The sequence below is a fragment of the Perca flavescens genome, chromosome 11 (genome assembly GCF_004354835.1).
Source record: "Perca flavescens isolate YP-PL-M2 chromosome 11, PFLA_1.0, whole genome shotgun sequence".
In the NCBI taxonomy this organism is placed as follows: domain Eukaryota; kingdom Metazoa; phylum Chordata; class Actinopteri; order Perciformes; family Percidae; genus Perca; species Perca flavescens.
In genome coordinates this window covers 37,332,526-37,356,172 of record NC_041341.1, presented here as the reverse complement: position 1 = coordinate 37,356,172, position 23,647 = coordinate 37,332,526, and the positions used below count along the sequence as shown (strand labels likewise).

Below are 23,647 nucleotides of genomic sequence, written 5' to 3'. Positions count from 1 at the left end.
GGCAGCTCTGGAGCTAATGCTAATGGGAGGCCATTAAAAAGAGCCATTCATGTAGTATTGGGAAACTATTCATATTTGTCTAGGGGTTAAAAAAAAAAATAAAAAAAATCACTTTTGCATAAACTGACCATCCTTAGATAAACTAGCTGTGACCACAACACTGCTGTGTTGTAGATTGCACTTCTCTATGCAAATAAATAAGCAAGCAAAACCTTAACAAATAAGGGAAGTTGTATGAATAAAAAAAAAAATTATGTAAAGATGTTTCTAAGAATCATTAGGACTGGGCCACGACATTACCAACATTTCCACCTCCATGCTCATAACATTCAAGACACCTTCAGACTTAAGACTTTACAGCCTTCTCCATGTCTCTGCTCTGTACAAAAGGTGTTTTGTGGGGCACATGCTAACCAGATGTAGTACCGACTGGGTTAGGACCAGACAGGACTCTAATACTTCCTGTACACAGGGCCCAAGGGATTGATAGAGGACACTGCTGACGACTGCCAAAGCACTGTGGGCATAATAGGCTACATCCTGGTCATAATAGTGGCTCCTTTGAATTTAACTTTATAAAAGGAAGCAGGAATCAGCAGTCTTTAAAAGAAATGACCTCAGAATGTTAAGAGGAAACTTTCAAATAGGCTCCATGTAGGTTATAACAACTAACAACTGTCCAAACTGTGTCTTTTTGGTTTGGTCATCTGCATAGTAAGTACCAATCTCCTGTACAACTTTTTAGATTCAACATGTAACAAGTTTATGAAAGCTTTTACATTTCCTGTCCTGGACACCAATCAAAGGTTTCTTTTTCCTGGATAAAACTCTTACAGTTGCACAGGAAATGGTGTATTTCATTTTAATGTAGGTAACAAACAGCGTAGAAAAACTACAGAAAGGAAGCAGAAATATGAGATTAAGAGTCTTCTTAATCTCATATTTCTGCTTCTACACTCTACTAAAAAAAAAAGGGAAAAATTACGAGAGCTGAAAAGATTTTCACAACGTAGATTTATGTCCTGCTTTCTTGTGTCAAATAACGTCACCCTCCCACAATGGGAACTAGGAGTGTACAATTCACAAAATGTCACAATTTGATATTGATTTTCAGGCTCAAGATTCGATTCAAAAATCAATATTCAATTGAAAAATGATTCTAGATAAAAAAAAAAAAGATTCACAGTATGTAAATGTAGTTACTTTTCCCATGTGATTGCAGTAGTCATACAATTTAAAAAATAAATAAATAATAATTTATTTATTTTTAATTAAAAAATATGAATCGATTTTTTGAATTCTATGAATCGATTTTGAATTGGTAGAGCTTGAATCACAATTCGAATGTGAATATTTTTGGCACACCCCTAATGGGAACAGCAATAGAGTATGGTTAAATAGAGTAGAAAACTGGGAGAAATAGTTGGCAGGTCCACTTTGTGAAGCACTGCTAAAAATAATAGCCTAATGCATTTAAATTTGTCAATTTCTAAGGTCTAAATTCATACTGCCTTCATCATACTGCCGTAATATAGTCCTACCTTGTAATATAGGGAACTTCTTCCTCTAGTGACTTAGAGTATCTTCTCATGTCTTTGGGTTTGATAGAGGCCTGTTTGTAGGAGTTTGGTCATTGTTACTAGTTTGCTCATTCGTGAAATAAATGGCATCACCACTTTGACATACGGTTTGGACCCACCTTTTAAGTGACTTCCTCACTTTAAATTAAAAAAAAATAAAAAGCATGGATTGGCATTCAGGAGAAGAACAGTCTCATGCAAATAACAACAACATGGGCAGACAGCAACAGAATGTAGAAGCAGCACTCTGAACACCTTCATACCACAAAGCAGTCCCAGCTTGTCTACCTCAGCCTGCCTGGACAAGCTTACAATACACCACGTCTCACAGTGGACATCCTCGCACAGGACAGCTGAAGCTGAGCCCAACAACCAGCTGAACTACTGGAGTAAACCACTTTTTGTAAATTATGATACATACGTTAGGATCTTTTTTTGGGAATCTTACACATTGGTATCTTCAGCTCAATGAATGATCTACTTTTTGCTAAAGGATAATCTGTCGTCTAATGTAGGTCTACTTGTAATTTATTTATACCCATGGTGACTACGGCTCATTAATGATTGCAGCCTTATGTAGTGAAACTTCAACTATTTGCTTAAGAATTAGTCCACCCAACCCTCTTACTGCACTAAAGCGTGATTTATACTTCTGTGTTAAATTTATGCCATGGCTGCATACGTACATACCTGGAGACACTGACCCTATGTGGGACCCTATGCCGTAGCCTGACGTGCATCTCTCGAAAAAAATTTAACTACATGTCACGTTGCTCGGCTGTGGTTTGGTAGCGTCGCATTTCCCCCTGACTCATTTCCTGGTTCTCTTTCTTGATAAATAACATAAAATCAAAACAAGGGTTAACTTTTCCTGCTACAGATTTCCAGCCTTGGTCAGGAAGCACAGGGGAGACACTTTGTTTCTCTCACTATGCCTCTAGAGTCGGGACTCGCGCCAAAGGTTATCGCTGTCACTCTCTCACTCTCTCTTCCACATACTCCCCACACACAAGTATAAACTTCAGGCCACTTACATAGGCTACAGCGAAAGCTCTGTTTGGAGCCTCCGCACAACCATATATCACACTTAGGCTGCAACACCTGAGATTTTTTTTTATAATTTGCAAGCTTTAATGTGACAATGCAATGCTAGTTTTGCACAAAAGACAACCTAACCGACACTTTACCCAAATCTGGATGAGGTTCTTTCATTGCAGGGCTCAAATAATAGCAGCCAGGCTGCTTAGAAGGTTGATATGTAAAAGGAAGTGGAGTTGTCACTGTTTGGACTCAAAGACAGCTGTTGAACTCCCTCAGCACTTTACAACATCTGCCCATAGCTGCTACTCTCCAGCAATAGAATTAGGCATAGCAAAGCTATGTCAAAGTTTCCATTTAAAACAACTAATCATCAACCAAATCTCAACCTAAACTGCACTCAGCCTAATGACCAAGCACTATTTCTGCAAATAAAGAGTCCTGTAGTCATTGACACTGGAACATATGTGTTATGACTGTAAGGCTTGGCCAGAAAGTAGAAGCCATCTGCTTGATGAGTAGAAACTAGCGCTGGCCAACCTAATTCTCAGCTGCACTTTCTTAAGCTGTCCTAGTGCAGATCAGAAGCAGGAGTATGGTTAGCTGCCTTAGGGAAGGAGGGGGGATGATTGGAGAGGTATGCAATGTGAGTAGTAACGAGTTCAAGCCTCAACATGCAAGCAATGCTGCAAACCACTTTTAGCCCCCAAAAGTAATTTAGCATACCTATCTTGCTAAGTAGTTTTTTGGGATAATCTGCATGTCTGCATAAGACATTTATCTCCTTCAAAGTGAGAATTACTCATAGAAAAGAATACATACAATGACTGTGTCGGTTCATGTATTTACAGTAATATAATGATGACAACTCAAGAATGTCTTCCATTATTTAAACCATTTAAAAAGAAAAAGCAATCAGATGAAATTCAACCTTATTCCAGCAGCAGGGAAGGAGGTTTACACATGAATCCATACAAACACTGCTGCAGGAAGAACTAAGAGAATATAGCCCTGTATTATTTTGTCTGCCCCCTTAAAAACAACATTGGCTGCTAAAGCAGACTCTTATTAGGTCAACACAATTGAGACAATTTCTTTAGGATAATCAGTAGCCTGGCAAAGAAGAGAAATTAGAGAAGTTAATCAAAAAAGCATGGCTGGGATGCCGAGAAACGACCATATATGGACTAAAAAGCGTGAATGAGGAAGTGTAGGCTGAATAGGAAGTAGTATTGCGCCTGCTCAAATCCAGACTAACGAGCAAAAAGATTTCTGAATTGCACTTATCTAATGGCACGGATATCTTCACGAGACACATCAATGTGGAAAATCTAGCAAATTAACACAGAACGTTAGACTAAGATACTGGCATTAAGGCCTGCCAGCTCCAAATGAATGAAACCAGCTGTAAGGGAAGCCATCCTCAGTCAGGTTTATGGCTTGCAACAGCATACACTGGCTGGGTTATTGCATTCCATTAGACAGAAAGAAAACATAACGTTACCCTAGTGATGAATCCATGCTAATGAAGAAAGTAGCTAACAAGCAGGAAAATGAGCATGACAAATATACCAACTATGCACGGCAGCTCAAATGACCAGAGCGTTTTTCTCGGAATAAAACCGGGAAAGACTAATTATATGTCACGGTTAGCTGTTGGTTAGCATATTATCGCACTGGCTAGCTAGCTGTCTGCATAATACACAGAGACAGACACACACCCAGTTGCTGCTGCTGCTGCTGCTGCTGACACTGACAGTCCCTAACCGTACTCAGCCTCTTGATGACACCCGAGCCCCCTGTTTGCACGGCGGTTCGGTTTGAATAGCTTACCCTGTGCCGCAGTCGACAACACACGCCGGTAATCGTCCAGCCATCTCTCCCCGAGTCTCTGTTGTTTACAAACGGTTAAATTTGACTGACAGCAGGCTGTGTCGGCAGTCGGCTAGAGGATATGGCAAGCCGTCCACAGGCGGAACCCCTGTGCCGTTTCCACTTCCGCACTCGGCGACTGGCAGGCAAGATGGCGGAGGCCGTGTGCAGAGGTGCAGAGAGGCCGTGTGGCGCAAGAGAGCAATGCAGAACGCAGGCAGGGCTTTGCAGCTGTCAATCATCGAGAGAGGCATTAGTTTACTGTCTAGCTATGATTTACATGAACTAACTTTAGAATGTAGTATTTACAATCGAATCTTTCTATGAGTATAATCTTGTATATTAATACGTACTAAGTATGAACTATATTAAGGTATGTGCTTCCTAATTTGGGTTTTTAGAGTGTTCTCGTATTTGCTAAAATTATATCTACATTGTGTGGTTTATTAAGATGTTTTTCCAACATGGAAAATATACCGTGATTTTTATTTATTTTTTGTAAATAAAACTTAAATGAAGATCGAAGATAAAATCCAATTAAATTATTATTATTATGGAGCTGGGATTAATTTCCGCTCTATAAACATAATTTAAATGGAAACTAAAAAACAGTGTTATTATTGTTAGAATAATAATCCATCATGTACTATACAAATATTTTTCTAATTCATATAACATAATTATAAAAAATATCTGGCTGTGGCCTAGCATATGCTAAAAGCAACATGATAATGGTAAATATTAATAGTAAAAAACTAATATAAATAATAATTATATTGATATTAATAAACTCTAGGCCTACATATCGCTATATTACTCCAGATCAGTTGGTGGCAGTAATTGCGTCTGTACATTTACATCCGTCGTGAAGCAAAATGAGGAAGAAGAGATAATCTTGGGACGTCGTGGTGAGAGACTATTGGCGTAAATAATGGTAAATATAGCTTTTATTATGATAGATAACGAAAGTTTTCTCCACAGACTATGACACACTTTCGAGGTCAGATACGGGGCCCACACTGGGGCCCTACAATGGACAATATGATGATAGATTTCTGGCGCAAACATGACTGCCTTTTTAATTCCTCGGTCGATTCTTACTATGACAAGGATTTGAAGACCAAGCTATGGACCGAGTTCGCGTTGTCCATCGGAAAGCCTGGTAAGGAAGATGAATGACGAGACAGAAATACAGTGTATGTGGCATTCATGTAGCTAGTGCTGCATAGAAAACCTGAAGCAATACGCAAACACAACAGGGGGAGTAACGTTAGCAGAGGTATGAACCAACCCAGCTAAACTTTACTCAAGTTTTGTATAAAATTGGCGAATATGATGTTAAATAACTTTTAGAGTCAAGGTTCAACATTAACACCATCTACTAGCCAAATGCTGGTAAAACATGCAAGTGGTAGATTTGCTTCACTTATCGGCCAAAAAAACAATGGTAAACTATTGAGTAAAATTGTAACGTTTCACTAGCCATTTTGCTTGTGAACGAAAAAGTAAATTTTGAACCATGTTTACAGTAGCCTACTATACACTATGGTTTATCCTTACTTCTTCATTTCTAATATATTACTGCTGTTCAGTTCCGCATATTTTACTCAGGCATATTTTCATCTTGCAGTATCTGATGTCGAGAGAAGATCCAGATCGCTCCGGACTCAGTACGGGAGGGTGCTGTGGCATCCGGAGAGGGTCAGCACTTTCCAGCAAAAGATGCTTAGAGAGAAACTTGATTTCTTGAGGCCTTACATAGTTCGCAGGCGAGGCGATTCATATCTGGTAATATGAAAACGAATGCAGAAAAAAAAGCCTGCAGGTGCTTCCCTGCCGATTTTTATGGCACATTTTTACGTTTCTGCGTATACTCTTTTTGCAGGAGGACGAGAAGTTTGATGATCGGGATGAGGATGACGAAGAGTTGGAGACCGAAGGAAGCATTGACCACGAGATGGGAAGCTCATTTGGTAGCCCACTGGATGCTGATGTGACCGGCCAAGATCTGAATGATGAACCCAACCCGGCCTCCAGCCTGAACTCCGCTCGGCTGAACTTCCCAAACCCGCCGCCTCAAGTTACAGATGTCATGTCTCTCAGCTGTCCCCACCACCACAACGACGAGGGTTCTACTGATCGGCCTGCCCAAATAGCTGCACAAAACATATCCAAACACAACATATTAAACCAGTTTGCAGAGGTTATGTTGGCCGACATGCGTCAGATTAAAGACCCTATGGTGCTAATGAGACTTCGCCGAGATATCACCGACCTGGTGTTCAAAGCGGTGGAGGAGGACGTGCAGAGACAATGCAATCGAGTCCCGCCCATGTCTAAACCAGGGGAGAGAGTGCAGTTCCACAGCTGTTCCACGGCCCAACAGGCATCCTTACAAACAAACTACTCTTGGAGGCAGAGGTTTCTGAAGAGAAGGAACAAGGGGTTTGAAATTGAAAGGAGGATACAGAGATGGGAGGAGATGAAACACGTGAGGCGAATGTCCGGGAGTCAGTTAGTGCAGCCCGGCATCCAGCAAGGCCCAGTGCTGGAGGGGATGGGTGAAAACAGCTCTCCAGTTATTCAAGCTTCTGAGATCAAAAGAGAGACAGAGCCTGGGAACATGGTTAAGATTGAAGAGGAGACACTTTTATCTGCCCGACATTTTTGATACAGGGTTGCCACTGTTTTCCCTGATTACAGACATCTCAGTCAGTAAATGTAAGTTAGAACACTTCTTAAGACTTGGAACACTTAAATCAGTCATTCAACAGTAAATGATAACAGTAGCAAACAGATACTGACAAGCATTGGTCTTATAAATTATTCACCAGACAGAAGTCCTGACAGTTGTAACATATTAGCACTTAGTAGAACTATGCAGATAATTTCTTAGGAGACTTAGGACACTACAATACCTAGGACAGCATATAACAGAAATCAAAGCAGAGAGACTTTTCTGCCTTTTCAAACACAAGATGTCTAGTTTCTAATGGATTACACCTTTCAAAACAATTCAGACTAATTGATAATTAGTCTGTAGTATTTAACGTTGTTTTTTAACATGGGAGTAAGTTTTCAGCCCGGAAAAGTGTTACGGATCATTCTGAGCTGTAAACACAAGGCAGTGGATGCTGTGTGACCCAACTCAAATAGAAGAGCTTGATGAATTTTTTTGATAGGGAGGGAGGGGGGTTCCTTGGCACTCTGCCAGGGGTTCTGTGATTTTTTATTTTATTTTTTAGATTCATTCAAGTCATGATTATTTTTTTTTTTTACAAAAAGCTTCATAGTTCAACAAAAAATATTAAAATGTTTAAATCTAAATGGATGACTTTCTGATCTTACAAATCTATAACTCTCAGAATCCGCAAATATATTTAATACATGTCCAACAGCGTTCTATTTCATTTTTCTTGTGTTGTTCTTTCACATAATATAATATTGTAAATACATGAGGGGGTCCCTGGTCTCTATCTTGTAAGGAGTCCTTGGCTGAATAAAAATTGACAACCTCTGCTGTAGACAATGTGTTTTCTTCTTTCAATGGTGTCTGTAAGTTACAATGACTGTACGGTCTATGGTCTGTAAACTGTCTGTACAGGGGAGCAAAATATTAACAGTTCCAACTATTGACCAGCAGATGGTAGTGCTAATTGATTCTCTCTGAGTTTATGTTGCACCAGTATGGATTGTTTGATTCTTGCTTAATTTTGATTTAAGGATCAGCAGCCTCAAGTTAAGGTACAGAACCACACCAAGACTAGAGACTGACATTTCCAGAAGCATTTGTCATTTCCCCGTCTTCCACAGAGTTGACATTACTCCATGAATACTGTCCATGTGACTAAATTCACATTTTAATTTACACCAGCTAATTCAGCGGTTCAGTTAAACTATTTAACAATTATTCATAATAATTTATACAAGATTTAAGATTACTGGTGCAAATCAAATTATGTTGTCAGTTAAAACAAAAAAATATAAAAAATATATACAGTCTATGGTTGTAACCACATGGTTTGAGCGTTTAAAACCCATCGTTTGAAAAAGCATTTGTTTTAAATGTATGCTATCGTTTTTTTGTTTACTGATGGCCAAAAGTATTTCCTCGAGAAATGTGCCTGTTCCACCCAAGAACAACCATACAGCGAGGTCCTTTGTATTTTCACCCAGGCAATGCAGACTGGTATCCCGAAGGGTCCTGAAAACCACACATACACACGTGTGCTGTTCACCGTTGCCATGGCGGATCTACAGATGAAGCTTCTCCGCAAGAAAATTCAGAAAAGAAATGATAAGAACAAAGAGCGCAAACTACTTAAGACACAGACAAATGACGAAGAGACCGGTATGTGCTGTAAATAGAACATATTATTGTTGTTGCTTGATTTCTTTGTTCCTGAAGCAGCGACGAATTTGCTAAACCTAGCTAGCTACCTTAGCTCCTCACGGCATGGTTTTTTTAAACCAGGAACTCTCGTCATATTTAAATGTTATACTGTTGCAGTTTCACTGACGGACATAACGTTAGCTGTCTTTAATTTATGAGTTTACTGTTTGTGTATGTCACCATAATCTGGCTGTCACAGATTATTGTGACGTAAAATTCGCAAAGATTTAGCTAGCTATCGTTAGCACTGTAACACAAGTTCGCCTTTAAGATGTTACATACAGCAGCATGCTGAAATTGTTACCTCCAAACTGACGTTTTAAAATCACAGGAAGCATAATCATGAAGTACATCATAACTGCTAACCGTTATTTCACCAAGATGATTGGGTAAATGTGTATGTTTTGTTGCTGTGTGTCTGATGTGTTTGACAGTAAACTCCAACGGACCGGAAGAGGAATGTTCTGAGGAAGCAGCGACTCCTAAAACCGACAGTGAGCCCAACAAGATGCAGATTGAAGGGACCACAACAGAGGAAACACCACTCAAGAAGAAGACAAAGAAGAAAAGGAAGCTTGCTGACACTGTTGAATCACCAGGTAACAGTAAGTGGAGTTTGCCAACCAGAAATTGACAAACGGCATTTTTTTTTGTGATCGCTGACATGTCATAACCCTGTATTCTAGTTGGGAAGAAGACCAAAACAGTGAAAGAAGCAGAAGAAGAAGAGGGAGCAGCATTAGCAGATGGAGAACAGGCTACTGGCAAAACAGAGGAAGCTACAGATGAAGAAGAGGAGGACAAAACCAGAGATGAGGAGGAGGAGGAAGATCAACCCGAATTACCATCTGGCTTAACAGGTATTGAAGAAATACATATGTGCTTACTGTAGACCTGACTGGATCAGGTTCATTACTTGTTTGGCTGTCCATTAGCTGACTCCAGAAGATAAGCACATGTAGCATCAGGACAAGCTCTATAGTGTGGAAAAAAGTCATTTAGTAACATTGTCTAAGTCTTAATTGAATGCGGTCATGATGAATGGAAAGTAGGGCTGTCCTCGACTAAAGAAATTCTTAGTCGACTAACACTTATACGATTTTGTCGACTTATCGATTAGTTGATTTAATTGACAGCTGTGCGCTTTGAGAGGTGGTTAAGACTAGAAAAGCACAATATAAATGTAGTTAATTAACCATCTGTAAAACTGAGTTTCTCCACAATTAATCCTGCAAAAGCACCACTTTAAATCTTGTGTTTACCATAAATGTGCTCAGAAGTTTCTTGGAAATGAGTAATTAAGCATGAATAAGCATAAAAAAATGACTAATCGACTAAAGAAATCTTAGTCGACTAAGACCAAAACGACCGATTAGTCGACTAATCGACTAAGAGGTGGCATCCCTAATGGAAAGACTACAAAGTTAAATAAATGCCGATAGTAAATGTACAACCTTTTTAAAGAGCGCTGCTCTACATTTATCATTTAAATACTATCTGTTCACCAAAAGAGTCGGTTTAATAAACTACAAACAACTGTGAATGAATTTAAAGCAGTAAAGAAAATTCATCTCATGTCAGATCAGTTTATAAAAAAGGCCCTGGACACCCACACAGGTATTTTCGATTACTCTGGCTGATTAGACCTCCTCCTAGGACTGTGTTGGTGTGTTTAGAGTAGACTGATTGATTCCAAGACATCTTCCTGGGCCTTCCTTTAGCTTTGTTGCACACAAATGACACCTTTATCATTCTTTTTGGAAGATGAAATTTGTGATGTAATAAATTCCCATTAAAACTCCAGCCCTCCTTCAACCTGAGTAGAGGTCTATTCAGCCAGAATAACTGAAATCACCTGTGTGGGTGTTCAAGTGCTCATATTATGCCTTTTCCCTTTCCTTCATTGTGTTATGTGTTTTTTTTTTTTTTTTTTGTGTGTGTGCATGTAATAGGTTTTAAGGCGGAGCAATTTTATCGATTCTGCGATATAAATTGATATTTTTACCCCCAAGAAAGTATCGATTTTAATGCCGTGAGTATCGATACATAAGTCCCATTCAAATCCCCTGTGTTTACCCCCGTTCACATTGCAGGAAGAGCGATTTGGTCAGCCAGCCGCTAGTGTCGCTGTAGAGCAGCCAACGTCAAGTGGCGGCCCTCCGCCAAAGCTTTTAGTCTGGCCCCCAGAATAATCAACAATTCACAAAATGTAAAGAGGAAAAAATTCGTAGTGTTATTTATCATTTCAAGCATTTAGAGTATAAACCCAACCCCCCTGTATTTACATCTCTATACACATGCTGGGATTCTGTAGCCTACAGCAATGCCCGAGCTCCCCACACACAGCTGAGCCGAGATGTGTGTGCGTTAAAACACACACACAGCATGAGCCAAGATGTGTGTGCGTTAAAACACACACACACAGCTGAGCCGAGGTGTGTGTGTGTGTGTGTGTTAAAGGTTAAAACACGCAGCACCTGACTGGGAACGATACAGAGTTACCAACGGCCGCTTGGGCAGATGAACTCACGCTGGTCTCTTTTCTGTAAGTAGGCTACAATTAAACCTTCGTGAGTAGAAAGTCAATACTTATCAATGCACTCACCTGTGTAGACCGGCATAAACATGTAGAAAGCGATATTTCAATCTGCTCAGTCCACCGCGCTGTTTTACGCAAACACAGTTCTACTCTGTAAATAGCGAATTTTTACAAACGAGCTAAAACAAAAGCTGTCGGTTTGTAGTCTAACTGTTTATCTTAGGTTGCCGGGAATCTGGACATTTTGACATTCTTGTAAACCTCACTGCTGGCTGAACAAACCAAACTCTCCGCTAGAGCGGACAATCTGGAGCTACTTAATATGCACGTGAATGACGCGATCGTTATGTTCGAGTGATGATGATGATGATGATGATGATGGTTGTATTATTTTGCAACAATATCGTTTCATTGCAAATGAGGCATGCATGACGAGTGCATAGCCTGCTTATCAGTCCATTCATCATTAAAGCTGGCTTTGGCTTTTCCACGTCAACTTTTGGCTTCAGCCTCTTTGACAGTGACATGTTTACCTGACAACAGCCTTTCTTTCTGCAAGCATTTTCCACCAATCAGGATGCTGCATACTACAGTAATGTTTCCATAATCACAGACTTTAACCATCACTCCTCAGTGAACTGCCTCCTAGTCTGAGATCTTTTTCTAGTTAAAGAGCCAGTTATCATTATGGATTTTCCATGTTTTTTAGGAGTTTGCTCACACTAATACATGTAAAAAAATAGTAGCATTAATTCAGTAAGAAAGTGAAAATTTCGAACAAGAATATGCGTATTAGGTATAAATTAATTTTATTTCTTTATTTGAAAGTCCGGCCGCCAGAGTGCTTAGAAAAATTCTGAAAAAAATGTATTTGATGATCCCTGCTGTAGACTCTCTGTCCAGTCAGAGACATATATTGTGTAATTGATGTTTTCAGTTCAATTAATTAAATCGAAGTAAATGGAACACTCAAGATGTCACCAAAATCACTCGGTCCCCTTTAAATCTTTCAGAAAATGATGTAAGTGTATCGAAATATATCGAAGCGTATTGTTGGCTGAATATCGTGATATATATCGTATCGTGAGCTGAATATCGTGTATCGTATCGTGAGATTATTGTATCGCTACAGCCCTAATAGGTTTACAAAGTGAAAAAGCCCAAAGTCCACCCGAAAGGGACTTACCATCTCCAACAGAAAACACTGTTCACTGTCAGGATTTTCCAAATCCTCGATTCGATTACATTTTCGATTCTCGATTTTTACTTCTTTTTTTTTTCTTCTTTTTTTTAAAGCACAGGTTGATATGCCCTTTTTGGACTAGACTTGTATGTGATATAATATCTGACCTTTGTTCGCAATGTACCACACTACATTGTCACATTTTAAAACATTTATTAACAACATAATGTAACAATAACATATGCCCCCAACTAGGCACTAGGATTAGGCAATGGTTATGGTTGAAGACGACGATTGTAGCGTTGCCTTGAAGGCTTAGTTGGGGGCTTAAAACACCATTGAGCCAGCACAGCAGCTGAGCAGACAGATAGCAAAGAGGACGACTTGGGCAATCCGCTAACTTGTTGCTCTCTCTAATATAACCAATACAAGCTGCTCTGTATAGGCTACACTACGTGCATGCAGGCCGAAATTCAACTGTGCGGTTTTGTTGGGATAAAGCTATAAGCAGAAGGAATATCCGCTAGCTGCTAGGCTAATGTGCAATGGTAAACACACAGAATATGGTACACGCACATAGCAGAGCGTGCAAACTGTGGCTTTTTTGTCGACAACGCAAACGTCGTCAACATAAGTCACCGGAAATCCAAAATACTTCCACACTTTCACACACTTCAGTGAAAGAGGAGGGGGCTCAAGTTCTGTCAATGGGTCTCCAGCATCTGCAGTTGCCATGCTATCTTCTGACTGGCTGTAGCTAAGTTAGAGGAGGTTGACTGACTTGCAGCACTTCAACACGTTTTTTTTCTTTCCCTCTTGACAAGCCGACCGTATCGTCAATTCCATTTTTTTTTTTTTTTTTTTTTTTGATATTCAAGATTGACTTAATTTCGATCGATTTCGATTTAAAATTGAAATCGTGACACCCTTACTGTTCACAAACTGCTCCAAACAGCTCTATTGTAGTGCAGCCTTTACTCACACGTTATGTGTATGTACCACAAAAATAATTCTGATATAACCTCTAAATACAATTTATGAACCTGAAAAAGAGCATAATATGAGCTCTTTAATAAATCCCCCTCCCCTGCAATATGAGGCAGTAGAGTTAATCACACAGCATCTGATCAAATAGGTAAATAATTGAGTCACAACCTAATGTCTAGTCATTTTCAACTCTGTCAAACTGTATAAAATAGGCAGCAGAATAATATATTCTGGCTTTACCATACATCTACGGCTCATGCATTGATTAACCAAATATGGTTGTTTGTAATTTCTTTATCTAAAATTTAAATGTTATACCCTCCAGTCTACATGTGCATATGTTTGCCTAATGTGGAAAACAAAATCCAGCTGGGTTGCCTTTATGTGTTGCCCTTTCAGTGTATCCATCATGAAACGGGTGTCAACTAAGGCATACAGAGACTCTTGTAGTTTTCTTTGGGAGGAGTCACCCGTGATTCTCCTGGCAGGAGTAACTGCAAGGACACAATGGGTTGGACTAGTTTCCCATGGCTGTTTATCTTGCCTTCTGTTACCTTATCTGCTGTTTTCCTGTGCTTCATCTCAGCCTTTCTTTACATGGAATTTTAACTGATATTTCAGGAGCATTTGAGGACACATCCTTTGCCTCTCTCTTTGAGCTGGTGAGTGACAGCACGTTGAAGGGAGTGAAGGAGATGGGCTTTGAACACATGACTGAGATCCAGCACAAAAGTATTCGTCCCCTGTTGGAGGGAAGGTAAGGCTCCTCTCCTGAGTTGGTTGTAACTTCGTAACTGATGTACCATAATGTCAAACTGGGTTTCATGTATTTTGGCAATGGCCTTTAGAGGTCTGTTCATTTAAGAAATAATCATTATTAACTTTAGACCAGAATCACATTGTGACTGTGTGGGTACTTACAGTGTTTCTGTTTGCTTTGCTTCTCTGTAGGGATGTCCTGGCAGCTGCCAAGACGGGTAGTGGAAAAACCTTGGCCTTCCTCATCCCTTCTATAGAGCTCATCTACAAACTGAAGTTCATGCCCAGGAACGGTAAGACTCCTGTTAATGTATCCTTTCTCCCCAGTGTTTTCTGGCTTTAGCACTGTGTGGGCTGCTGAGTGAGAGGGAAACATTGCTTTTAGCCAAGGTATCAAACTGTTAGGGCTGCCCCCTGAAAGCCAATGAGTCAAATCATCCATCGGTGACCCTCAGTCAACTTTTTTTTTTTAAAGCCATGTTTATCATGCGTGGTTGTGGTTAAGCTGATAAGACCTTATCCTATTTAAGTTTAGCAGTGAGATGGCTGAGGGTATAAAGGAGTGTTTGTATCTGTTGGTTTTGACTAGTGGGTATTTGAAGCGTGAACCAGAAGGCAGGGTCTGAAATTCTAGGTGCAGGGGGTGGGTGCATGTCAGACAGTATGGATTTGGCTTTCTTTAACAACTGTTTGTTATACTAACTAGACAGACTTTTCTGTTGAGTACCCGTGATGCTGCTACAGATGCTGCTACAGACCTTGATTACCTTTTGTCAATGAATTCTTCTGTTTTAAATTGAGAGATAAAAGAAAAGGTAAAAAAACGACTCGATTAAAAGATTTATAAAACAAGGTCATCAGAGATCTGTCAACCTCAAACTTAGCAAGCTTCTTCAGACAGAAAAGGCGCTGCTGGCCTTTTTTTTTTTTTTTTTTTTTTTTTTTTTTACACACAGCATATTGGTATTACATTCAAAGGTAAGCTTATTCTCATGGGGTGGCCCGGAGGAAAAATGGTTGCCCCACAACCACAAGGTTGGCAGATCAATCCCAGGCTCCTTCGGCCACATGTCAAAGTGTCCCTGAGCAAGACGCTGAACCCCAAGTTGCTCCCCGGACGCTGTATGTATAGCTGTCCACTGATCCTAATACTTAGGATGGGTTAAATGTAGTAGTAGAATTTCACTACCTTGTACTGTGTGTCTGTGATGATTTAAGGAATAAAGTTTGTTTGTAATTATAGTGCCCAAATACTTGTATGTTTCAACTATTTCTACATCCTGACCATTAACTGTGGTGTTGACAGGGTTGGAATTGTGAATCTATACTAAAATCTATACTCATATCCTTGGTCTTTGTCACATTTAGTTCCAAAAAGGCTTCTTGACACCAACTAAACAAATAATCTAAGACAGGACCATGGGACATTTCTTTGTCCTTCAGCCGACTTAAAATAACAGTATCATCTGCAAATTTCACGATGTAGTGGTTTGCAGTCTTGCTTTGGCAGTAATTAGTGTACAAGATGTACAGGAGAGGAGAGAGGACACATCAGGGGTGAGCAATATGGACAAAAAATATCTCTATTTTTGGCGATTTCAACGATAACGATAATTAGACAATATCCTTTTAAAAATGTGTTTTTATAAGTCAGTTACTTAATCACTGATGATAATAATGGGCACAATGTTGAATGAAAACTGTTATTTATTTTCTTTAAAATGTAAGTATTCAAGTAAAAACAATTCAAAGACCTACAAAATACTAATTGCAGGGCTTAAAGTATTCTGGAACCGTGCCGGATATCCGGCGTGCGGCCGTGAGAAAAAAAACAACAACTTGCATGCGGTTTAATATTTTCGAGTCAATTGATTTCACCTACCAATCATATAAGAGGAACGCAGCTCTAACACAGGGTTGAAAGTAATCGGGCCTGGTGCCGGATTTCTGGCATATGAATATTTTAGAAAAATAAATGAATTGAAAAGTCCACATGGGATTTGTTTTTGATGCGCTGGGTTTAATCAATCATCGAACTTCCACATATCAATGAAACGAGTTCTAGCCAATCGGATGCAAAGTAGGGCGGGTCTTTGCCGAAAAGCGAGAGTGCGGTGTGGTCTCTGTGGTAACGCGGCAAAAAAAAATTGATGCAAAGTTTGTCAGACTTTGAGCATGTAGATACAGCTTTAGTTGAGAAAGTAGTTAAAAACAAATGGCGCTGGGCATGAATAGAGGACAAGAAGAAAAGGGTGGAGACTGGAAGCTGTTTAGCACTTGGTGCCTCAAACTGAGGGAGCCGGGTGCTTCTGCAGCGCATGTTCAAGGAAGATACTGGACAGTGATAGCGGTAAGACAGGGCTTGCTAGTCATTAGCTAGATGCTAGTCACAAAGCTTCGGTCCTTGCCTTTTATATATGTCAATGGTCCGTGCACTCTGTCATGCGAGCCCGTAACCGGCATCGACCGCTGCGACTGCGACTTTACTGACCGACTGATAGAAACATTAGGCTCGTTTGAGATGAACTGCGCCTCGCCTGTAAATTGGACGAGAGAAGGCGGACAAAAGTCCGCTCTCAAGTCGGACAGTTTTCCAGCTGATTCCAGCAGCCTTCAGGCTGAACAGGAAGTGACAGAAACACTGTGGTCCGATTCCGATTTAATAAAATGTTATCAGACCCATATATCAGATCCTACACAGTCTCCAGTTGATTTTATTATGACAGAGTAGCTGTCAAAATTCTCTACATGTGATCTGTTGCTGATTTTAATTACCAACAGACTGTAGATGATCCATAACCTGAACAGATTTAGTCTCTCTGACTTCTAAATGTAACTATTGGCCTCACAACAGGTGTTCTGTACAGAATAAGCCTTTAAATCAGACAAATAGCAGTTAAAATCCCTCTGATTAAAAATCAGTAAAAAAGTTTATAAAACGTCATCATGTTGAGTCGATTCTGAACCAATCAGCTGAGAGGCCGGCGTTTCCCAGCATGCAGTGGGTCCACCTGCGTCCGCCTGGCTCTTGCAGTTGGTGAAAAGCAACTGCGCTACCTGCGTCTCAGAACTGCGGCCTCCTTGGTCTTGTGAGATTATCGTTGCCCACGTGTGCATGACGTCAGAGCAAGTCGGGATCAAGTCGGACAAGAATCTAACCGGCATGCATTGGGCGGCGATCGCCGGTGATCAATTCTGCGCAGATCTGGCTCATCTCGAACGAGCCTAATATGTGTGTGCACGTTCACTGTAGCTATGAGAAGCCCAAACTGCCTTGACAAAGCTGTCTGTTTGGAGTCAGCATGGCAGGTATTTAAACATAACAGCCTTGTCCCAGAGTTTAGACGTCTAGCTATATGAAAAGATAAACAATGCGACGTTTTTAATAAATGTAAATAAAGCAGCTAATATCAACATGGACAAAATCATGAATGTACTAATTTGCTTTTTTGATGACCTGGCCAAAGTAGTAAAGTTTAGTTTTCACAATGATTCATTGTAGGATTATGATATTATTGCAATATGTAAAAACACATTGACTCTTAATTCAACATATGGTTGGAACAAGTAAAAACTGATCCAAAACTTTTTAGTCTTTAAAAATTATGCGGCCGCTGACGTAATATCCTATTATGGCGCACGGCTCTTTTTTTCTTTCTTTTTTCCTCTCAGCGGCGCGCGACAAAGCGGAAACAGGCCTGAACGAGTTCGCCGACAACCGGATGCCAGGACTCTCAAAGTGACTGCAAGTCTCTATGTATTCTTACTGGGTTAAGATGAGTTATTTTATGGGGAATGAAAGGCTTGATCCGACCAAGTAGGTCATCGAATCAAATCGCAGCATTGACAGCAATGCTGCTGCCAGTTGTGTCGTTGTTTACCTTTTTTTTCTTCTTCTAGTCCGTAGAAAGAGCAATGTCGGTAGCCTTTGCTCATTAGCACCACGGCTGTTCAGGAGAAAACTGCAGCTAGTGTTGCGGCCACCAGCGCGGGTATAAATAGTTATGGCGATTTCATGACGTCACATATGCGCGCGCCAGCTCGGCTGCGGTTACTGTAACACGCTTTATGCCGCGACGCAGAGGTCCAGGGTTCGAGTCCGACCTGTGACAATTTCCTGCATGTCTTCCCCCTCTCTCTCCCCTTTCTCACCTAGCTGTCTTATCCATTAAAGGTGGAAAATACCCCAAAAAATAATCTTTTAAAAAAAAAAGGACCTAATTGATAAGCAAAGTGGGACTGTACATGGCCACAAATGTTATCAGGACCAGGGCTTGTTCTCACATTACAATGTTTAAAAGTTTTCACGACACTGCGTACAGAAAAGGAAGAGACCAATTGACCAGAGTTCAGTAGGTTATGTTTTAAAACAGCAGTTTCATTGCTAAAATCATGCACATCAAATCTTGAATAAAACATGTTAAACCTCCGAGCCAGAGCCATATCTGATGAGAACCCTTCTAAAGCCACTAGGGTTGGGTATTTCGCATCTGAACCAATATCAGTACCGATACCGGTACCTGAAATTCAGTTCCCGGTACCCAACGTTATATTTTTCAGTAACTTTTCCCCCTGTAAAAATAATTCAAAATGTATTTATCCTATTTACTTAGAAAATTGTTATTTATTTAGAATATTTTACACTGACAGAAATTAAATAAAAATAAAACTCCTCCCAAACCCGGCCCTACAACCTATTAAATTGAATAATTATTCAACTTTTATTCTTGTATATTATTCTTTTTGTGTGTGTGTGTGTTATGCTGGAATGAGTTGCACACAGTTTTGATCTGCTGTGCCCAACGGGGGAAGTGGGATGGATTTCTAGGCTCCTTGATAGAGCCATTACACTGATGCAGTATCTTGCCATTTCTGGTGGGGCAAGATACATACTTGTAAAATTTCCTGAGAGTCTTGTCCAGCACGCAGTGATTGAAGTCGCCCAGAATTATGTTAGGAGGGTCGGGAGACAGCAACTGTAGTTTCTGCACCGTTTGTTGTGTCATTTCTGATGCAATACTCTTGTTTGCCTTCGGTTGAATGTAAACAGTCACAAAAATCTACGAAAATTCCAGAGGCAGGTAGAATGGGTGCATAGAAACAGCAAGCGGTTCAATTTCCTTGGTGCATAGTCTCGCTCTCTTAACAAGGCCAGTTTTGCACCAACGTTAATTTATATAAAGACATACACCGCCTCCGCACGACTTACCGTTGGTCGCAGCCTCCTGGTCTGTGCGTAAAGGCGCACCAAACCCATCTATCGCCAGGTGGGTTAGAGGTCTTCACGGGTCTACCCGAACCCTGTAGCACATGAGTTTCTCAGTTCTGCACGGGTCCAGGCCCCAGCTTAAATAATAGACGGGCCTAGTTCGGTTCTGACAAACAAACATTTTCCGGTTCATTATGAAACTGGCAAGCTGCATTTGACAGTATCAACGTGGTCGAATCATTGAAACTGAACTGAAATTTTTTTGCCAGTTATATATGGAACAAATAGTCAAATCTTTGTACTGAACAGCCAAATCCAATTTCAGTACAACCCTTATCATACAAACTGTACAATGTAGGTTGAGAGTTTTACTAATGTCCTCCTCTTCCTCCCAGGCACTGGTGTGGTGATCCTTTCACCCACACGTGAGTTGGCCATGCAGACCTATGGTGTGATGAAGGAGCTGATGACTCACCATGTGCACACCTTTGGTCTGATCATGGGGGGTAGCAACCGCTCCGCCGAGGCCCAGAGACTGGCCAACGGAGTCAACATCCTGGTGGCCACGCCTGGCCGCCTGCTGGACCACCTCCAGGTGAAAACACTACTACCAACAGGATTTTATCTAGATGATGAAATTATGAATACAAACGTAGCATATTATATATTCATATTAGTAGTCATTACGCTGCATAGAATTTGTAGTATGACGCATTCATAAAACATAAGATCATTGTTTAATTGATTTGTTCCTACTAAAATGCATTATTTCTACAGCTCCCTGCTTGTTGGTAATACTTGGATATGAATATTAAATGAAAATACTTTTGTGCCTCAGAATACCCCTGGGTTTATGTACAAGAACCTACAGTGTCTGATTATTGATGAGGCCGACCGTATCTTAGAGGTGGGCTTCGAGGAGGAACTGAAGCAGATTATCAAACTGCTGCCAAGTACGTATCTACTGTTGCCCAGCTTTTATTCCTTTTTGATGAGACTCTTTTTGTACACTGTTGTTAAAGGGGTTCTTTAATTCAAATTAGGGGGACTTGTAAGAGACGGATTTGTCAACTCAGTAAAGAAAGGCAGAGATATGTTCAGATATGGTCCTAAAAGAATGGATTCTTTCCAAAAATGCTACTTGATAACATCTTTCTTAGACCCTCCCTGCCAGCTAAATGCCCACATTTCAACGTACAATGTGGTTTCACAGGCTTTCTGTTGGAGTTTTTCAAACCCAAGCAAAACTACCGATGACCTCAAGGTTTATTTCCTCAAACAGAAAACAGTGTACAACTGTCTTCACAGGCTCCGTTGCACCCTTTAAATTATGTCAGTCTATGACAAAAGCACTCAAAACTTCTGCTTTCTAAATCCCCGTGTAATGTTTCTGCCACCATTGTCTCCAGAGAAGAGACAGACCATGCTGTTTTCAGCCACTCAGACCCGTAAGGTGGAGGATTTGGCTCGCATCTCCCTGAAGAAAGAGCCCCTCTACGTCGGAGTGGATGACAACAAAGACAATGCCACTGTCGATGGCCTGGAGCAGGTATTGTCTGCCACATTTTTGTCCAACCAATGTTCTACTGAAGGGTGGGCTGGCCTTGAAGGTCTTTGCACACTAAAATGTTGTAAAGTGATTTTGTGTGTTTCAGGGTTATGTGGTGTGCCCGTCAGAGAAGCGCTTCCTGCTGCTCTTCACCTTCCTGAAGAAGAACCGCAAGAAGAAGCTCATGGTCTTCTTCTCTTCCTGTATGTCAGTGAAATTCCACTATGAGCTACTCAACTACATCGACCTGCCTGTCATGGCCATCCATGTAAGACATGTCACTGACCGTCGAGCATCATTGAGCCGTACGCAGCACCTCAGCCTCATCTACAAAGCCAGCTGTTTGTAAAACCCTGTTTCTTGCTCATTGTGATTCCCAGGGCAAGCAGAAGCAGACCAAACGTACCACCACCTTCTTCCAGTTCTGCAACGCTGACTCAGGCATCCTGCTGTGCACTGACGTGGCCGCCCGAGGCCTGGACATCCCAGAGGTCGACTGGATTGTCCAGTACGACCCCCCAGATGACCCCAAGGTATTGAAACTGGGGATGTGCAAAAAAAATCGATTTGAATCGTGATTCAAGCTCTACCGATTCAAAATTGATTTTTTTTTTTATTGTATGTCTACTGCAATTACATAGGAAAAGTAACTACATTTACATACTGTGAATCGAGAATTGTTTTTGAATTGAAAATCGATTTTGAATAGAATCATGAGCCTAAAAATCAATATTGATTCGTGACATTTTCTGAATCGTGCACCCCTAATTGAAACTGCTTCTACATAATACGTGATAATGATTAAAAATTGCGACATCATAGGGCTGCACGATATGAGGAAAACATGTAGTTGCGATTATTTTGACTGATATTGCGATTGCCATATGATTCACGATATGGAGGGAATGATCAGTTTTGTATCATCATTCTCACGTTCACTGAAAATTCATTAGAATTGAAAATGATCATAGTGTGATTTTTGCGAGGATCTGTACGATAGGATTTGTAGGCAGGGACATCTCTGCAGCACCACAATACTTCATACAGAATGGTTTGAAGCATTATTTGCCTTTTAACCAATATTACGGTACCCTGCCATTTGATATTGCGCTAGTCATATTGTGATTTTGATAAAATTGCGATTTAATTGTGCAGCTCTACTTTTGAATAATTGATTGCTGGTAAAGGTCCCGTTTTGAGTTGGATTTAAGGACTGTGTTTAAGCTGGCCTTTGCATCTGCAGGAGTACATCCACCGGGTGGGCCGAACAGCCAGAGGCATCAACGGCAGAGGCCACGCGCTGCTCATCCTCCGGCCAGAGGAGCTCGGCTTCCTCCGCTTCCTGAAGCAGGCCAAGGTAACATCTAAAACTCTTGTTTTCATATAGATACACAGTTTTGCTAATTTTACTCTGTCTTTGCACAATTTACATTTTACAGTAATTTTTGATACATTTTCGCAGCCTTTAGCAATGTTGACCCTAACATGCGACATGTCTTTAAATGGGCTTGGCCTCAATTCACACGACACCTTTTTATTGTCCAGGTCCCATTGAGTGAGTTTGACTTTTCCTGGAGTAAAATCTCTGATATCCAGTCCCAGGTAAGAAATCTGCTTCTTAATAAATGTGTCACAGCAGCTTGTTATAAAAAATGAAATGCCAGCTGATTGCTCAGGTTCTAATTTCAAACTGCCTCTTGTTCCCCAGCTGGAGAAGCTGATTGAGAAGAACTACTATCTCCACAAATCAGCCCAAGAGGCCTACAAGTCCTATGTGAGGGCTTACGACTCGCACTCGCTCAAACAGATCTACAGCGTTAACACCCTCAACCTGCCCATGGTGGCGCTGTCTTTTGGCTTCAAAGTTCCTCCATATGTTGATCTGAGTATCCTTTGCTGTGATTCTCCACTGTTGGTTTTGATGTGTTAAGAGTCCGTTTGTCATTATTTGCACTCTGTTTTTCACTTAGAAATGTATTCTGAGAAAAACCCAATGTAGTTCTCCTTAACTCAGCTCTTCTCTCCAGATGTCCACAGCAGTAGAGGTGTGAAGATGCAGAAGCGAGGCGGCGGTGGCGGTTTTGGATACCAGAAGTCCAAGAACCCACACAAATCCAGAATTTTTAAGCATGTCAACAAAGGAAAGAGTGACAGGAGGCAGTTTTCCCGCTGAACCCCCAGTGATCTCCTCTTGGACTGATTCCTCTTCTGTGGGTTTAAAGAACGGCCCTTTTTTTATCCCACGGACTTCCTGCGTTCAACAGGGCCCATCATGTTAGGCCCAGCTGTCCTCCAGAGTTGTTTCAAAGTATTTTGTAAATGTACACATGTATCATTGTGAATGTCGTGTTAAAGAGGCTGCTGCATTCCACGGCCCGACTTCCTACTCACTTTTCTAACATGTCTTCATTTCACCTGACTGGAATATTAAATCTCTATGGACTTTATTAAATTTGCTTCATTTTATATTATATAGATGAATGAGGTGCTGGTGTACAATGTTTTATTATACATCACATTATTACAGCATGTATACAT

The 23,647-nt window shown here is 40.7% G+C and overlaps 3 protein-coding genes across 8 annotated transcripts in view; 2 read left to right on the top strand and 1 right to left on the bottom strand.

The window, feature by feature from the left end:
• The window catches only part of LOC114563892 (actin-related protein 3), a 45,731-nt gene extending 41,052 nt beyond the window's left edge, over nucleotides 1-4,679 (bottom strand). Inside the window, exon 1 of one of the 2 annotated variants that reach the window (XM_028590862.1) lies at nucleotides 4,452-4,679. In XM_028590862.1, coding sequence (XP_028446663.1) covers nucleotides 4,452-4,495 — 44 coding nt within the window. In that variant the 5' untranslated portion in view covers nucleotides 4,496-4,679. The remainder of the gene's footprint in view (nucleotides 1-4,451) is intronic. The other variant, XM_028590861.1, reaches the window with a different exon arrangement.
• A 635-nt stretch (nucleotides 4,680-5,314) lies between these two features.
• On the top strand, nucleotides 5,315-8,014 carry LOC114563766 (uncharacterized). 4 transcript variants are annotated; one of them, XM_028590619.1, is made up of 4 exons: nucleotides 5,315-5,398; nucleotides 5,472-5,652; nucleotides 6,121-6,278; nucleotides 6,376-8,014. In XM_028590619.1, exons 2-4 carry the CDS (start codon nucleotides 5,475-5,477, stop codon nucleotides 7,159-7,161), a joined length of 1,122 nt encoding a protein of 373 aa, XP_028446420.1. In that variant the 5' UTR covers nucleotides 5,315-5,398; nucleotides 5,472-5,474; the 3' UTR covers nucleotides 7,162-8,014. The 4 variants fall into 4 exon arrangements, with proteins under 4 accessions (XP_028446420.1, XP_028446421.1, XP_028446422.1 ...); XM_028590620.1 differs by having other exon boundaries at nucleotides 5,339-5,424; nucleotides 5,601-5,652; XM_028590621.1 differs by lacking the exon at nucleotides 5,472-5,652 and having other exon boundaries at nucleotides 5,339-5,424.
• A 613-nt stretch (nucleotides 8,015-8,627) lies between these two features.
• ddx18 (DEAD (Asp-Glu-Ala-Asp) box polypeptide 18) lies at nucleotides 8,628-23,580 on the top strand. 2 transcript variants are annotated; one of them, XM_028590615.1, is made up of 14 exons: nucleotides 8,628-8,841; nucleotides 9,318-9,482; nucleotides 9,570-9,743; nucleotides 14,214-14,349; nucleotides 14,544-14,644; nucleotides 19,956-20,155; nucleotides 20,399-20,513; nucleotides 20,970-21,109; nucleotides 21,216-21,377; nucleotides 21,490-21,642; nucleotides 22,353-22,466; nucleotides 22,655-22,711; nucleotides 22,818-22,995; nucleotides 23,137-23,580. In XM_028590615.1, exons 1-14 carry the CDS (start codon nucleotides 8,670-8,672, stop codon nucleotides 23,280-23,282), a joined length of 2,013 nt encoding a protein of 670 aa, XP_028446416.1. In that variant the 5' UTR covers nucleotides 8,628-8,669; the 3' UTR covers nucleotides 23,283-23,580. The 2 variants fall into 2 exon arrangements, with proteins under 2 accessions (XP_028446416.1, XP_028446415.1); XM_028590614.1 differs by having other exon boundaries at nucleotides 9,318-9,488.
• The last annotated feature ends 67 nt before the right edge of the window (nucleotides 23,581-23,647 follow it).

Coding starts and splice junctions, on each gene's coding strand:
- ddx18 (XM_028590614.1), top strand. CDS start 8,670: ATGCAGACTGGTATCCCGAAGGGTCCTGAAAACCACACATACACACGT. Junction 20,514..20,969: donor GATTATCAAACTGCTGCCAA/GTACGTATCTAC, acceptor CATTGTCTCCAG/AGAAGAGACAGACCATGCTG. Junction 22,996..23,136: donor TCCTCCATATGTTGATCTGA/GTATCCTTTGCT, acceptor TCTTCTCTCCAG/ATGTCCACAGCAGTAGAGGT.
- LOC114563766 (XM_028590619.1), top strand. CDS start 5,475: ATGACACACTTTCGAGGTCAGATACGGGGCCCACACTGGGGCCCTACA. Junction 5,653..6,120: donor GTTGTCCATCGGAAAGCCTG/GTAAGGAAGATG, acceptor TTCATCTTGCAG/TATCTGATGTCGAGAGAAGA. Junction 6,279..6,375: donor GGCGAGGCGATTCATATCTG/GTAATATGAAAA, acceptor CTCTTTTTGCAG/GAGGACGAGAAGTTTGATGA.